Source organism: Trematomus bernacchii, unplaced genomic scaffold (genome assembly GCF_902827165.1).
Source record: "Trematomus bernacchii unplaced genomic scaffold, fTreBer1.1, whole genome shotgun sequence".
In the NCBI taxonomy this organism is placed as follows: Eukaryota; Metazoa; Chordata; class Actinopteri; order Perciformes; family Nototheniidae; genus Trematomus; species Trematomus bernacchii.
In genome coordinates, this window is record NW_022987313.1 from 12,424,218 (window position 1) to 12,441,969 (window position 17,752).

At 42.9% G+C, this 17,752-nt stretch overlaps 1 protein-coding gene across 4 annotated transcripts in view; it reads right to left on the reverse strand.

Moving 5' to 3' along the window:
- Window positions 1-17,108, reverse strand: part of runx3 (RUNX family transcription factor 3) — a 48,002-nt gene extending 30,894 nt beyond the window's left edge. For 2 of the 4 annotated variants that reach the window (XM_034124980.1, XM_034124910.1), the window contains exons 1-2: window positions 16,874-17,103; window positions 16,492-16,602 (exon numbers count right to left, since the gene is read on the reverse strand). In XM_034124980.1, coding sequence (XP_033980871.1) covers window positions 16,492-16,549 — 58 coding nt within the window. In that variant the 5' untranslated portion in view covers window positions 16,550-16,602; window positions 16,874-17,103. Of the gene's footprint in view, window positions 1-16,491; window positions 16,603-16,873 lie in introns of all 4 variants that reach the window. The other 2 variants (XM_034125053.1, XM_034124830.1) reach the window with 2 other exon arrangements.
- Window positions 17,109-17,752: the final 644 nt, after the last annotated feature.

Consider the following 17,752-nt stretch of genomic DNA (forward strand, 5'->3'; position numbering starts at 1 on the left):
GTGTGTGTGTGTGTGTGTGTGTGTGTGTGTGTGTGTGTGTGTGTGTGTGTGTGTGTGTGTGTGTGTGTGTGTGTGTGTGTGTGTGTGTGTGTGTGTGTGTGTGTGTGTGTGTGTGTGTGTGTGTGTGTGTGTGGCTACACTCATTAGTAAGGTGAAATGCTGAGGGTAACATGAAGTGACGGCGCACCCTGAGCCCTCCGCCATGCTGCTTTCTGACACTAGTTGGCGCGTTTGCCTTTTCAATCGCTGTCAGCTCAGACAGTCTGAGGCACTCATTTCACATGTGCAGAGAAAATGAAACTTTATCAGTGCTCAGAGATCTCTTAAATGTGAATTAATCTAAGCCAAATCTGTTATAAAGAATTCCCCTTGTGAGCTGATTACGTCTTTGAAAGAAGCTCGGCAGATATTTAATTTTCGCGTATACATTTGAGCTTTTGCCTTAAATCTGTTTTTATCGTTGAAAATGTAAAATATTATAAAACACTAGCATTTTTTCGTTTATGAATCGTTCATTGAAGCCACGTAATGTATTTGTTTTAACATGTCCGTCTCGAAATACAACATTTAGACAATTCATTGATTCGTGTCTTTTACTTTAAATGTTTAAGCATATTTTCAGACTTCGCTTAAAACACTTTAATACAAGTTTACATCGTTTGTTTTAGTGTTCACTAGCAGTTATTTATTGATTATAATAGTACAAATTATTCTAATAGATATTTAGGATATCATTGGTGAAGAAATTATTATTTTAATTACTGGCATTAAAATAATAAAAATGACCATAAAACACAATGAATATAACTAATGTTTTTAATTAATTAATGCAAACAGAAAATTGACAGTAGAATAAATATTGTACAAGTATGTTGGATTTCGCGTTTTTAAACGCATCCAATCAAAACGGTTGATTTGATTTAATAACTGCGCAATGTATCCTTGTGTGCGCGCGCCTCTGCGTGCGTGTGGCGGTTTTTAAGTTGTTTACTTGCATGAGAATAAATGAAGTGCAGTTAAGTGGCGTGAGGAGTCATCGCAGTGGCTTCACATTTTCCCTTAATTTCCCCCATCACACTAAATCAGACTCAGAGAGAGATGCAGATGGAAGATTTCAAAAGTTAAAACAAAAAACAAATGTCCAAAAAACTCTGGGATATTAAAGATTATTTTCACAATTCATTGTTTATGTGGGATCAAAGCTGGCCACAAACCTCACACTGTCAGTGCTGTGTCAATGGTGCTCTAACACTTAAAGGAAAATATTAAATTATATTAATCTAAATTGAATTATCAGAGAAACTGCTGATAAACATTTCTTCTATAAATCAAATTTAAATCAAGCATATAAGGTTGTCATTTTTGTAGTTTTATTTTCAATTCAAAACATATTTTTGAGTGTTTCTTCTGGGTCACAGAAATGTTAAGCTTGTAACACCTGACTCTCCTGCGGTTGCTTGTTATTCTGGAGGACAGGGTTTCAGGGGGGTGGAGTGACATACAAAAAGTTATCTCTCTATATTAGTCACAACAATTATACCCACAATTAAGATAATACATCCATTACCATTCAGAGTCAATTCAGTGTCAGAACAGCAATTATCCTTTTAAGCCAGGGAATTACCTTATGGCCCATTGCCCATGTGTTTCAATTTTTGGAGTTTTAACTTGAACATGTAGGGAAACCCCAAATCACCAAGCCTAGTCCACTGTTGAACTCAAATCCCTCCATAAAGCAGCAGCAGCTTAAATCCCTACAGTCCTTACTGCCAAAAGAATCACCTCCGATCAGATCACCTATCATGCCGCCTCTATTTTGAGTCCAGCTCTACTGGGACAATGACAATGCCGGTGATATTTTAGTCGTCCTCCTGCCCGAGTTCATTATTAATACTTGACCACAAACCCCATGCTATACCCTCCTCAGCCGTAATCTGTGCTCTGGGCGCCTGTCACATTTAGACCTCCACATTTCAACCTGCAGTTTCTTTGGTTTCAGCCGCACAGCCATTGAGGACGGAGCCCGCCGTGCCCCTGAACGATTTTTAATGATCCGGGTGGGTTGAGCCTGAAATCAAGATAGAACTCGTGGAGGATATGTGAAACCCTGGACGCACCTCAAATGGGCCTCAGCATAAAGGATTCTTACCAACGAAGGTTAAAAAGAAAATAGATCCTTCAGATATAAATCAAGATATCACATCATTGTTTACTGATGGTTGCTCTATGAAAACTTGAGAGGTTGGCCTTCAGCCCTCTGTGAAAGTCCTGAGTCATAACTTGAGTTCATAAGAAAAAAGCTTCCCTTTTATTAGAAAATGTTTGCAATCAAAACACCATAAAGACAAATGATTCTAAATGGGCCCCGAAGAAAATGTAGTTTTTCGCAGTTGTCGTTAAACTAATGCTTCCGTGGAGTCCTGACAAGAAACACGTCCTCCTCTGAGTATTCAATCAAAGGAAACTCCATTTACTTTGGTTTTTATTTGTAATGAGTCACAGTGTAAAGACTCAAATGAGAATCAACCCATTAGCAGAGGAACCAGTGGAAGCCTTCGGGGTGTGTAAAAGTATACCTGACTCTAAATGCCGCCCACACAACTTTCAGCGCCACTTAAAAGTCACTTTGAAGACGGGGACAGTCTCCAATACGTGGAGCTCCTTTTTAAACGTTTTTCATCTTTTTATTTTGCTGAATATGATCTATTAGCTTGTGTAAACTCCTCGGCTATTTTCAGCCATGCACACATAAGCCTTTCGATGGGTAGCTATTCATTTGGGAAAGGGGGCTATGGGGGCAATTAGAAATAGTTTGAGGTTGGGCGATGACATAAGACAAAGATTTCTATCTTTAGAGGAGCTGTGGCGGTCACACATTTCTGTACATTCACAAATTACAGGGCAAGCTTTGGCCCTCAACCCACCGAATGCATTCCTTCCGAAAAGTGTCTGCTCGGATTTCAGCCGGGGGTTTCTGCTCAGTGGAAATATGAGTGTTCTGAATGGACGACTTCTATGAAATGGAGTTTTATTCCTCTCGGATTAAATTAGCTCTACTTTGGGTCTCGGGGTATTTTTTTGTATGAATGATGAATTCTGCGGTGGCTGTGGAACGCCAGGCTTGTTTACCCTTCCCTCCTCTTTTTTTTTGGAGACGTAGCTCGCTATGAAATGGACTTTTTCTTCTTGATATGACAAGAGTGTCTGTGATTAGACATCCAAGCATGATGTAAGTCACCAAAGCCATTTGTGCCAGTCCCCTCAAAGCCAAATCATATTCTAGCGTTGGAGTGTTTATATACACAAGTATACGGAGAAACCTTTAAACAACAGTGAGTGGGTACAGACTGTTTGGGTTTTGGGCTCTCGCTGCTCTGATGGCTGATTCTCTCAAATTTTGATTACATAATGTGTCAGCACATCACAATTGGTGGTCATTTTTGTCCATTTTGATGTTCAGACAAGAAAATAGGAAACACATTGAAGAATTTTCCTCATATAAATGTGTATGTTATTTTGTTCTCAACCCGGGCTGTCTGTGTTAGTTTTAATGATGACTGGAATGCACTTGTGTATTCAAACTTGTTTTAGCTCTCAATGTCCCTAAAGCACTTTATTTGTATTTAAATGTTGACAGTTTTCCTCTATAATTTCCCCTTTGAAGTGCGTTATACATAAAATAACTCCCCAATCCTTGAAGGTGGTTGAGGTATATATGATAAACATAATAAAGATGATAGTGACATTTCCTTTTGACTATGTTAACAGACTATGTTCTGTATGCAGGCACTATGTTTATTAGTCTTTTCTTAACAGCAGATACTGTATGTTTCCAAGACAAAATTCCTTTAGGACAATAAATCTTATCCATTTGATCCTATTTGTTGTATCATTTCCAGACGCAGCAGCTAATGACTATGTGAGCGTGATGAGTTGAGATGCAGCAGTCACCAGAGGAGACAATGAGCACATTCATCTCATGCATCTTTAATATTCTGCTTACATTTGATAAAAGGTGCAGAGCGGAGCCCAGGGCTTATAAAAGCTCTCTGAATCAATTGAGCTGCATAATGGCTGTTGGGGGACGACTCCAACTGCATTTTTATTTCTGTCTGCTGAATGTAAATGGACTTCTTAAAGACTGCATTCATTTGCAAACATACCAAGCATCTGTTTGTCGATCTAACAATGCATTTCATATTGAATACGTTATCTGATGAGATTGGTAGCGGTGCTGCTGTGATGCTCTCCAATCCTCTAGAGCAGAGGAAGAAAGTCATTCAGTACAGTTAACTCCATTTTCATTTGATGTACCTTTTTGATACTTCTGCTAAAGAACCTTTTAAAAGGAAATTTTTATTTATTTGTATTACTCCACTACATTTATTTGACGGTTTAAGCTGTTAGCTGTTTTCCAGATTAGGGTTTTACATTTAAAAAACAATGATAGACCTATAAAATATACACATTAGTAACTATATTTCTGGTTTGTTAGCTTTATAAAGGATTTTGGTCTTGAACAGAGTTGTAGAAACACTTTTCTTTACCATGAAACTGCTGTTTTTAAGTACTTTTACTGTTTGTTTTGCCTTTACGGATAATTCGGTTAACTGTAAAATACTTTGGAACGTTTGGATCCTAGGCTAACAGAGGGAACATTAGGTCCTCCATGTTGTCCGTTGTCCACCAACAGCATCAGAAAACACTGCATTTTAAAACTAAAATGTCCTTATTCCGAGCTTTTACTGATTTCTATCACTAGGACCTTTTGTTTTGAAAAGAAGGTGACCTCTGCGGATAAGTCAGCTTCAGATAAATAAGGGGGAAGCTGACTGCAATGATTTAAGTCCCATAATCCCTCGCTACATGATCAAAACAACCAAACTCCATCCTATGTTATTGTCTCGATTCAGAAACAAATATATTGTTTGCTGAAGAAACAAATGGAATTATGAATTTGACTTCAAAAGGCTTGTATTTATACTTTGCGTAGGGTTGATTTACTTAAAGATCTGACAACTTCTTACACCATCCTGCTTGTGTGTGCATATCTGATTGCCCAACCAAACAAATCTCTGTTTTGAATACCCAAAATCCAAAGTCACTCCTTTCTTGTTTCCAATAACCAAATAAGTCATGAAAGGCAAAGTGAGACACTGATGGATTCACTGTGATCAGCGTTCAGAGGTTGAACGTGGTCAGACCCCCTCCCCCTTCCCATGTCCTTTCAGTGGCAGTTCAATGGTGCACACCACACCCATGTTAGGCAGGGGGGGACTTGCCGTAAACCCCGGTGTCACGGTCGCTCCGCCCTCACATCATCCGTCGGGTACACTCACCCAACGATGACAGTCAGCAGCCTGTGATGTGGTTGCCCGGGCCTGTTTATTCTTTGGAAACCCACTAAAAGTAGCATTGGATGGTAAGCTCACCAAAAGGCCCCAGTGCTATTATAGGAGCACTTTGGTCTGGTGGGTTTGTAAATAGGGCCCTGCCTTGCTGCGGGGCACCACTTTTGGGCTATATTGTTTAGTGTGACCTGAAGGAAGCTTTTTGATATTTAGGTTCATTTGTAACCTGGAACAAAATACAAAGTCCAGAACTGATATGATTTGTGGTGTTTAGGATTGTGTCCTTCATTCGTGTATTTTTCATAATGTTGATGATGATGGACAAAAGGCCTACGAAATGCTCTACTTTATTCATTTCACTGAAGGACAGATTGTGTTTTTTAGCCAGGGTCTTTTATTTACCCCATAAGAGTCATTATAACTTTTTAATCTAAATGAGTCCCATAAATACGTCAACTCCCCCTTTTTTTTCAGTTGTGGTTTTTAGTGTGAGCTATAATCATTTCTCATCTTTCTTTGTCTCTCTGTCTATTTGTGTGTAACGGGACACACACACACATCCACATCCACACACACAGACGTGCTGTGTTTCTCCCTTTTCTAGCGAGAGCTTCTGATGCAAGGACGGCAATCTGTAATCTGTAGTAATTGCATGTTGCAGAAAAACATTTTTCCGCTGTGGTAATCGCTGCAATATGTGCAGTTGCGTTGCCAAAGTGACAGCACCCCCACCCCTGACAGACACACACATACACACACAAGAGTATCCTGACTCACTCTGCCAAATGTGTCCAGCTCCAAAACTTTGGAGACTGTCTCTCAGGATGGCTGAGACACAAAGACATACGGACAAGCAACCATAGCCTTGTGACAAACTTTAACACACATACACTCACACACACACCTGTGGCGCTGTCGTGCTGCGTTCACCTTCTGCAGAAAGATTTACAGTTCCTGCCACTGACAGTTTAACTGCCATGCAGCCCCGGTGCCAGAGCCCTGCCAGAGCCCAGCTGCCACACACAGATCAGGAGACAAATCTTTCACACAAACTCGCTCCCCCTGCTCCTTTTTAACAGCTATCACACCGTGCAAGCACATGATGAAAGTCTAATCCCTTAATATTACGTGTAAATACATCTTGTAGAATTAAGTCATTTGTCAGAGTTCATTGCTGATTAGTGGAAGTTGTAGCCATAGTAAATGTATGGAGTGTGGAGATGGTCTGTGGCTCAACCGTGGATGCATATTTATCAAACCATTGTCTACCATTTCACCGCCCTGACACCAGCTTCTAGTCAGTTGGACTGTGGCGCAGGTTTATGAGGTCATCACCACCAGTGGAGACTGAGGGAAAGCTATGATGTGTGTTAAGAGGACGTCTTACTTCTCACAACCTTGGCAAACAAGCTCTCTCTCTCTCGGTCATTGCAGCTAAGCAGCGCCACACTTTTATGATATCATTATCCACCGCGTCTCACCCCTTTACCAAACAGAGCCCCAAAATATATCAGCCCAGTTCTTACGGTGCACTCATCAACGTGCAACCACACACACCTAGTATAAGGACAAGTAATGCGCAGAGACATTTATAGATACACAGCGAGACACCAAGATTGCATCCAGACTGCGTGTGCAAACCTTTTCCTCTCTGGGCTGCTACTCTGACTGCTGAAGCCATCCAACCTCCCTGTGTCTCTAATGGAGTCTCTCTGTCAGATCAAACAGCTCCCACTGACGAGGAGCGGAGACAGATCGCAGCGCTGGAAGCCTTTCAGTCTGACGGCCCCCGAACACGTTTGACTGGCAACGCAGCCTTTGCTAGAGAGCCCACACAAATATAGTAGCGCCACCAGAGAGGGGAAGAGGGGGTGAAGAGAGGGGAGAAGGAGGGGTGAGGGCTCAGAAAATAAGTTGTGAGGCGTCCCACTCACACAAAGGCAAAGCCCCACAGCTCAGTCTTTTTCTCAAAATGAAATCGCATGTGAGTTGGATATTAGGAAGTGCGCATGGCTTCCAGCAACCACCGAGCCATTATAGCAGAGCCTGTAAACCACATTTTCACCAGCAGACAATGCCCCTTTGTGCTTGTTGTGTGGCTGTCCCCTCACACTGGAGCCCAACGAGAAGCAGTTTAAAATCTGTGCAGATGAGAGTGAATATGTGAGGGAGAAGTGAAGAAGATTAAGTGTCAGTTTTGAGATCGCTGGTTAATTAGTGGCAGTCATGTCAGGAGGGGCAAGCAGGACAGTCTGCCCTCATTTAGCCCCATGGCGAGGGGGACCTTTGATGTGGTTGCACATGGAATGCTGTTGTTCATTCCTCTCTGCAACAAAAGCCACATGTTTTTATTTTTTAAAACTAGGTCCCTCTTACTTTGGCATATGAAGCAACAAGGTAAGTTCTGTAACGTATAAAATGAATGACATGAACTCAAACCAACAAACACAAGGCAGAGAGGGCTCTGCCAAGCGGGCACTGGGCCAAATGTATTCCTCTTAGCGGCATTGTGTTTTTATTCAAAGTGTCTGAAGGAATCACCGTTTATTAGTCATCCCTGCTGACTTGATTTAAACCACTGCGCACACACACTCAAGCTAACCTTATGGGAACCCACACAAATACACACCATGTGCACACTTCCAACTTTTCCAACTATTGTCATCAGTGTTTGTCCCTTTCATCTCCTTTCATCACTGTGTAGAGACTCTTTTCCACAGAGGTCATTCCAGGTTCTGTCACACTCATTCAAGTGCAAATGAACTTCAAAAATCCCCCAAATATTGAATTTGCATGTACTCCCCTCTTCAGAGGGATTCAGCCGTTCAAGCACCGTCTGTCTCACCGCAGAGTCCGACCAGATTGAAGCAGGAACCCGGCGCTGGTTTCCTGACAAGTGTCTGTGCCACTTTCTTCTGCAGACGTAAGACAACTCTTGGAAAGTTCTCGCTTCGCCCTCGGGGCTTTTCATCGTAAGGAAACAAGGGTGTGGCAACTCTCAGCCTTCGAGCCAAGAAGCTCAGGAGAGCACTTAGACACATTCATTTGTCACAATGCATATATTCTGTCTTATGCACAGTTACTGATTATTGTCAATCATTCCAATGAATTTCAAATGAAATCAAAAAGAAAATGAATTCCTTCCAACTCCACTGAGCCTTTCTGCAGAGAGTCACTGTGCTGCAGGCTGCTCTGTTTCTGTGATGCCTTTGGGCTTGAGTCCCAGCTCCAGATTAAGCAAACCTAATTGGAAGCTAAAACTTATTTTCAATGGAGTCCCTCCATTCAAATCATTGCTTGAGTCAATGACTTGGCTTAATTGGAGTCTGGGAAACCACCCGTGTGTCCGAAGTCACTGAATGTTTCCTCTCATCGGGTCCCTTGCTAATCAGTAGTGGCGTTGCCCATGTACAGTTAGCACCCTGGCCATGTGCAGCTAGCATAAGAAGGCAAGACTTTCCCCTCCTTGACTCAGAGCCTGAGGCGTCCATTGAGGCTTTGCTGTAACTGCACACTAATCCCCTGATTGCTGTGTTTAGGCCCGGCACGTCGCTGCTCCACGTCAAGGCGGCCGCGGCTAACGGCGAGCTAATGACACAACGATGACAAGGAGCGTTTGTAAACCCAATCAGCAGCCTGGAGCCTGGCTGCCTGGTGATTAGGTTAATCAAACTCTACACTGACTGAATGACTGGCTCGCTGTCTGCCTCTTATGTCATCACACTGATTAAAGGGGAAAAGCTGTGTTCAAGTCCGTCAAGCACTTCTAACACCAACGTTGTCTCTGCCAGGTTGGCAGTGTTAACACAGCTAGCTGTCAGGCTGTTATGTGGAGACCTGAGAGGTGTCCCTGTTTTAATTGAATGTTGTGTTACAATTCATATGTAACAGCAACAATTATGCCTGATATTCATTGACAATTTTTCTAGGCTGCTCTTAGATTTTGTGATTGGATTCAAGTGGATTTAACAGCTGTTAATTTGATAGAAACTCTGACTCTTCTCATTACAAGTGTAACCTCAGTAAAATCAGTTGAATACTTTTTATAAGAAGAAGTCCCAAACTGGCCCTTTTGATTTTATCGAGAAAGCTGTCAGTGATATTTTCAGTTAAGTCCTCTGCTGTGTAGTCACAGTGTGGGCAATTCTGCTGGACTAAGGCATCGGCAGACCATATGTTAGTCCTGACCAGCTATTAGAGTGAGGTCAGACAGCATTTAAGGGGGGGGAAACGTCACGGTCATCATGTTGACAGGCACCTCTCGTCTCTGACTCAGCACGGGGGAAAAACTCAGACTTCTGCATGTGTGTGTGTGTGTGTGTGTATTCTATATGTGCAATCGGCAGTCTGTGCGCCTATACCATACAGTTTCTCGTGTGTTGGTGAGCATGACGGCTGCCCCCGTGAGAAGAGTGTGTGCAGCAGACGGAGTGACCTCACAGCAGACACTATGCAGAAGAGATGGAGGGGCCACTTCTGGTGCACAGCTGAGGGGGAATCCCTGGCATGGTGTTTCCTACTGAGCCAATACAGAAGTGAGCAGCTGGAGAGAAAGTACAAGCCCGTTGAAGTTTACTTCAGGGCAAAACATGCTGCAATACTGGGGTTGTAGATAATTGGATACATTTTGCATGAGTCTTTATGAAATAAAAAGATTGCAGAACAAGCTAAATCAGGATATGAATATGGTCATTTTGGCATCTGAGGAAGAATGGACCTTTTTAATGAATTTCCTTTGAGTTTTGGGAAATATTCATTTTTCTGGACAATAGTAAAAGTGTAAACCAACTTTTGGTTGTACTGGGCGGGACTATGACTTCTTCTGGCTGGCAGATTTTGTAACAAAGCAAGCCGTGATGTTTTCCCCTCTATTTCAATCTTTAATGCTTTAATGTTCAAAAAGCTCTTTATTCTTCTCATACTGCCTGTGCTGCAGCACCTCTTTTCACCCTCTGTCTGAAATCAGAGCCCAGTCTGCTCTGATTGGTTAGCTGGCCGACTCCGTTGTGATTGGTCAACCGCTTCGAGATGTCCTTCACCTTAGCCTGTCACGTACAATGTGTTGGAGAGCTAGCAAATAGAAATGCGTGTGTTACATGGTGATGTCACTATGTTACAGAAGTAAACAAAGGATTCAAATGGAGGCGTTTCAGGCCGGGGGGAAAGTGTGGGACAGAAACTCCCTTTGGAGGGAGCTTTTGGATGTAAGCCTTTGCAGACCATTTACATGCACACAAACATATCTAACACACCACAGGAAAAGGAGAACCCCCCAAAAACATAATAGGGCCTGAGAGGGACATCAATCTAACTCAGAAAGAGAGCAAGTAAGCTTTTATCCTGAAATATCGAACTTTCTTTCACTCATCCTTTGTCTCATCAAAATGTTCAAATGTGCTCAATTAGGTGGCCCATTACCGAAGCAGTGAGCACAGCCAGATTCGCACCCCCCAATGAATAGGCAGAGAGAAAAATCCCATTTTTGAAATGCTGTCTCCACAAAAATCAATTCCCTGTGGTTAAAGTTATGTTTGAGGGGAGGGAAGAAGCAACCCAATAACATGTTTTATTGCAGCAACGACAATTAACTGTATGTAAACAAGTAAAGAAAAAAAACATTCTGGGAAAATGGAGGAAAATAGAGAATCTGAAAACATTTCATAGCCGGCAGCCTCTCGCATCCTATCATTATCTGCATTTTTCCTCCTCCGTAATTACGTTTTTTTTTCCTTTATTGCTTATGGGAAAAGGGATAGGCTATAAGGATGTTTTGGAGAAGATTAAAGTTGCACATAATGACGTGAAGATTCAGTCTGGAGGAAGGATATTTAGTCTGTGAAAAACATTCCTTTTAATCCTTTGATGGTGACAGAATGAGTTCCTCTGGGCCTTAGATCTTTGCTAAACTTTCACACATGATAAAATAAAACCCTCTGTGTTCCTTCTTATGCAAAAAAAAAAGAAATAGATCCGTGCTGATAGGTTTCTGAACATGTGGGTTCTCCATAAGTTTGAGTCATTTGATGTGCTGCCGACCAGACCCATGCCCGCCCATTAAAGTCATTTGTGGCTTTGAATGCAACTGTAATGTTAAAAACAAAAGTGCACAGCAATCGACGTTCTGCTTAGTCACCGGCAGTTTTCTTTGCTTTTCCTGCTTCTCACTGCAACAGTAAGGACGTTGTTGACAACATCTGTTTAACGCTACAGGGAGGGGTCCAAACAATAAGGCTTCTTCATCTGAGTCAAACTCAGGTCACAACTCTCTAATTGTAGCCAGAGTTACTGAAAACAAACTAAACCTCGGATGACACAAATGTTTTATTTCAATTTTCACTTTTAATTGTTTACCTTCTTCCCAGCTTTGCAGAGAATTGCAAGCAAATTCCACACAACAGCTGCATAAATGTAGGTTAATAATACATAAATTAGCCTACAATAATACTTTGTGTTTTTTCTGCAACCCCAGCCTTACCATGTAATAAGCTGTGGGGCTGGCCTGTGGTTTAGGGCGTAGGTTTAAAACAAAATTAAGAAACAGAAAATTGCGAGAAAGGTTTTTCCTTCTTTTAGTTGTCCACCATGCAGGATGAATGACCTCATGAAGAGTCTAATAACTGATGTGGCTTTAATCTTTTTAACGTAAGGGGGCATATGAAATATTATCAGCTCGTAAGTGAAGCAAATTAACCGTACAGAAATGAGTCATAGAAATAGAAGAGCCTTATCCGCCCAGGGCATAACCTTTTTTTAAATCAAGAGAAAGAACTTTATATTGTGATCATTTCCACCTCGTTATTCAATTACGCAAGCTTTTTCAAAGTCTGCATATTTTCCTGCCATGTAGTTCCTGTTTCGATTTATTTTGCATGGCAGACATTTAAAGTAGCCCGTCTAGACTTTATAAATTCCTCTTACATCACATGCATCATATTTGGACATTTGTGTCCCTGATACCAATTATTTTCTACTTCTACCTCATCTTATACAACTATAGTAGGTTGATGAAGTAAAAAGTGTTCAGCATACTGAGTTCACTGCTCTCACAGCTGCCATACACAATCATTTCACAGAGTTTAACATGCAGACTAACTCTTGTTCAACTGTGTTGAAGACGCCGACACGCAGAATGTTCTTCTTGCCTGCTTGGCCCGACACCAGGCTCAGATCACATTCGCTCCTCGCTGGATGCTGCCTCAAAGCCGACGCACCTACAGTTTATTTTCCAGCAGAATTACAGAAGCAAGAAGCCCCCTCCATGAGTGTTTCTTGTAAGAAGTCGCTCAACCTTTCAGAACACTTTTCTTCCCCCCAGTTAGCGAGACCTGTACAGCATAAATCCATATTATCAGATCGGCTGAAAAGAATCTGGCCCCTGTGGTTGTTTGTCGACCACCAGAAAATTGTATTTACAACTACACTTAGCGCGACTTTAACCTTGACCAACGCAACGCCGAGCGTGGTTGTTTGGAGCCAAAAGTATGCGAGGGCAGAGGCAGGTTTTGGGATTAGTCGACCACATAATCAGCACGCCCTTCTGCACGTTCTACCTGGAAGCCATGTTGCTGGCATCCCTTGAAAGTGTTCCCCATGAAGTCGTGTTGACAGACGGTTAAAACGGCGAGACGTACCAAAAAGTAAATAAGTACCTCCAAAAGCGTTTACAGCCATAATCAAGTCCAGAGCATTCCCTCTATCCAATATTAGTTTTATAAATAGATATTATACTGGGCTAAATTGGAGACAGGATTTCGCCCGCTCTGTCTGTCATGAGTTTTCTATTATTTGCTTTCACTATATCAAATATTGAAACCCTCAATATCTGGTTACAGATTTCTGCCCGCTCAGCCAGTCTTTATGTTTTGGCGTCACTCGGGGGCCTCACACTCACAGCAGGCTTTTGAATGGGCTCCAATCAAGCATTTTAATTTAAGAGGCACAGGAGAAATCTTCACCATATGACTTTGTTATTAATAAATTCACCAGCCATCACCAGCCATGTGTTCTGTCAAATTTATAGCATTTTTTCTTTTTTGAGCCACTGTATAGCGCCTTTTTATTTGTCAGTAGTTCAAGGCTTGAAGCTCGTCTCGAGTTGTATCCCCTCTGAGCGATTCATTTTGATGCATTTGAAGTGTCTCTCTCTCTCGCATACTGTGCATGTGTCTGTCAGGCTTTTTCCCTCCCAGAAACTTGTCGAACAAACCAGACCACCTCCCGGAACCCTCCAGAATAACCTCGCTACAACTGTGGTGAGGCATGGCGCGATTCTCACACACAATCCCTCACTTCCATTCATGCAGCGCAATAAGCCAAACATATAAAAAACATTCCCACCCTAATAAACCGGGGGCCTTTTTCTCTGCCACAAAGGGAGCTGGCTCCCAAGACACTCTTTTTTTTTTTTAAACGGACCCCTGTAAAAAACAGTCTGCAGGGAAAAGGCTTCCAAGCGGAGGGAAATGTGGTGACAGACATGGCCAAGAATATGACCCACCATATCGGCCCAATCACAGCCGCTATAAACCAGGTACCCCCCCCGATGCACTGCCAATATGTCCGAAACAAAAAATGTTGTGTAGTTAATTACAATTCTGCTTCATATGGGGAAAGCCCGGTGTTTTGTGGACCCTACTCCTTTAAATAAAGTGTCTCAGAAATGCTGCATTCTGGTTAAGTAGTGGAGCTGCTGTGTGAGAGTTAGCAGGTGTATAGCCTCATTGTGGTTATTATCAGTGAACTGCAGCAGCACTTTGAGTCTGCATCAGATTAACGCCTCGTTGACGCTAAGCTCTCCATCCGATGTTCTCTTCTTTTCTAACTGTTAGACTTTTTTTTTTTATTGCGCTCAATAATGGACTGGACGCCATGAGACGACAGCTGCCTTGTCTGCTTTCTTGGTGACTGGTGTGGTGTGTGTGTCTGTGTGTGTGTGTGTGTGTGGTGTGTGTGTGTGTGTGTGTGTGTGTGTGTGTGTGTGTGTGTGGTGTGTGTGGTGTGTGTGTGTGTGTGTGTGTGTGTGTGTGGGTGTGTGTGTGTGTGTGTGTGTGTGTGTGTGTGTGTGTGTGTGTGTGTGTGTGTGTGTGTGTGTTGTGTGTGTGTGTGTGGTTTGTGTTGTGGGTGTGTGTGTGTGTGTGTGTGTGTGTGTGTGTGTTTGTGTTTGTCTCATTCAGCTTAAGCGGAGGACTGAGGTTTCTGAGGTGAGGCGTCTTCTCGCTTCTCACGCAGTGCATCTGATGTTGCTCATCACATGCTAACATGTGTTCTCTGTCTGCACTGTGAGATACGCTGAAATGTTAAAGAGTTACCAATATAACACCAGCAGTAGACACTGCGTGTTTGTGCTGGCCTGATATATGCGATAGTGCTGGTGTCTATTTTTAATAGCAAAGTACAAGTTTGTATGATTAAAAAAAAAAAAAAAAAAGGGAAGAAAAGGTGTTAACCCTTCTTTTTTTTTAAACCTCTTTTCTTTTTATTTCCTTTTTCAAATGACTGACATGTTGATTAGAGCTGTATATCCTGACATCCAAATAGATGTATACATTATTTCCACAAGCTTAATGTCACACGGTATTAAAGTCACAGCTCATGGAAGCCAGACATTTAACAGCGTCTTTGATTTTCTGTAACCGTTCTTCTTAATTTCAGTTTGATTTGAGTTTTATACAAAAAAGGGAACTTGCCAAATTGCTTTGCCTGTGTAATGGAAGTTGTTAAACTAACCACTCGGGTATTTTGCTTACATGAGGTAGTCCCGATTTGAAATGCTTTCAGATTGAACCGGCGTATTTAATGACTCTTGGCCTTTGTTCTCCCGCAGTTAGGTTTCAGTCTCCTGACAGAGTGAATTGTAAAAGGATATTGCATATTCACTAATGATTTCCAATGGATGATTACAGCTTTAAATGCTTGTCTCTCTTTTCCCCTCCTGACCTACTGTCTCACATCGCGTCTCACTGCTCTGCTCGAGTTCAAAATCAAAATCAGGCGCCCCAGCGGCACGCATGAAACCTGGAGTTGGTGACACGCTGATCTGTAAACGGGGAAGAGATAAAGGGATGCAGATCCCGCGGTTTTAGAGTTGAAAAAGCGAGGAAAGGCCTGAGCCTTGTCAGGAGGAAACTATAAAAGCCTTGGTGTCTGTAGAAGCTGTGAGAACACTGGAACATCATCCCCTGTCACTGCGGTTCCACCGAGGATATCAGAGGATTGTTCTCATGTGAGACGCAGATGTGTGTGTCCGTCTGACTGTGTGTGTGTGTGTGAGGCTCCAGAGAGTTTAAGATATACTCTGCAAACAATTAGGAGCTGGTAGTGCTTCTTCTGTGGCTGTCTCTAATTAAACTGCAACGAGGCCTTAATTGGGAAGGAGATTTTTTTTCCTGCTGCCTTTCAGTGGCTGTCTTAGTGGTTGTGTGACGAACAGTGGGAATATCTGAATCCCCGGGACGCCATCAGATTAACAACTTCCACAACTACTTCATGTTATCATCACTAACAGGAATAAAGTCAACAAGCTATTCTAGCTAAAACCAGGTAAAAGTTGTAATCTCCTTCTGCTTCTCCACCACGCTTAAGAGCTCCACAAGTAAAAGCCGTCTGATTGGAATAACCATGGCAACAAATGGCTTCTTCACTGAGGCTGGCGTTTAGCTTCGCCAAGTATAGTGCACTCACCTCACCACATAGACCAAAAGTACCTCCTGGAAGTAAAGCAGAGAGCCTAATATGTTTGTGTTATTTTTTTTTCTTTTATTGTATTGCCCTGTTCCAGTAAAGGGCCCAGTCACATGGAGCCTCTGAGCTCGTATTCAGCAGTGAGAGAGAGCGCCGAGTTTCACTTGATAATGAATGTCTGTGGTGAGAATCCCATTATGGCGCTACTCCATCAAGCCTACAGAAAACACTGGAGCGCAGAGGCATTTATGGGCCATATCAGTCAACTAGATGAGGGCAAATCAGATCCTGCCTCAGTGGACGGAGAGATATATGCATTCACACATTTCTTTTGTCAAAAGAAACAAGTTGTCAAAGCTGTACATTCAGAACTGGACAGAGGGTGGGATGGTGGTTGAAAGTAGGGGGGTGAGGGTGGAGAGGGGGGGGGGGGTGGTAAGAGGGGAGGATCAGCACTCACCTCTGAGTAGACTGCTGCTGTAGTTGGAGAAGGAGTCAAAGATGCTGTTTGATGCCATGACAGAGAAGACAGAACGGTGAGGAGCCTGCTCTTCAGTCGATCTCCGCCGACCTTTGAGAAGAAGAACAAAAAAACAGATCAGAAACAAAGAGTGAGGAGGAGGAAGGAGAGCGGCGAGGACACAACTCCTGGAGCTCGGAGCAACCAAGAATCTAGGGTTTGTGACTACCACAGGAATCCCAAGCCACAAGCCTGCAGAGAGAGCAGCAGCATGTGTTATAGAGCGGCAGCACCGGCAGACTTTCAGAGAGAAGAGGAGAAACTGAGAGAAAGAAACTGTGTGTGTGTGTGTGTGTGTGTGTGTGTCCAGGTGTGGACTCACCGGGGTTGGAGATGATAGGAGGCCCTGCTGGACGGAGCCTGGGTGGTGGAAGCGGCGGCGGCGAGGGCTGGGCTTGTGGTCCTGTGTCAAGCAGCGGGCTGAGGGTCTGAGGTTAGCCAGCAGATCCTTTCTCTTCCTCCTGCACGATGGTGGTGGCCTGACTGGAGCGTCGATGCTAGTAAAAGGCTAAAAGCCACAGTGTATCTGCATCCTCCTCGCCATCCTCCACAAACACACTCCCCTCGGTGAGTGGTGGAGCCCACGTCACATGTCACGTGAGGTCACCGGGCCTCTCCCTCCCACCCTCTCACCCTCCCTCCCTTCTACTCCTATCGCATTTGATTTTTTTTCTCTGGTTTCTCTGCGTCGGTTTCTTAGTTTCCATGCTTCTCCTTCTCTGACTCGCCGGCTTCACTCTCACTTCTGATTGGTCGTCCACGTTTTGGAAACATTCTATTTTTCTTTTGAGTTCAAACCAGGCACTGTGGCTCGCTGAAACCACTGCAGAAGAGCTGCAAAAGTATTAAACCAAACACACATTCAAAAGAGAGAAAGAGGACAGAACTGAATGAAAAGAGAAAGAGAAATGAGAGATAGCTGTGGCTTCAGAGTGTCAGTCTAGCAGCTTCACAGGACCACGTTGTTCTCGACTCTATATGCATGTCCTGTGTACCTTTGTCTGACAGCACGTCTGTGTTTGAAAGAGCTGGTGGTTATCGGCCTGCAAACCTCCACCCATCGATAGTATCATTATCTGAGCCTCATCAGAAGCAGCACTGCCAGTAGATAAACTCTGTTTTCATATTTTTAGGTTACATCAATAATCATTTCTTTTTCCAGCACTCCTTTAAAAAATAAATGTATATTCAATTGTAACTC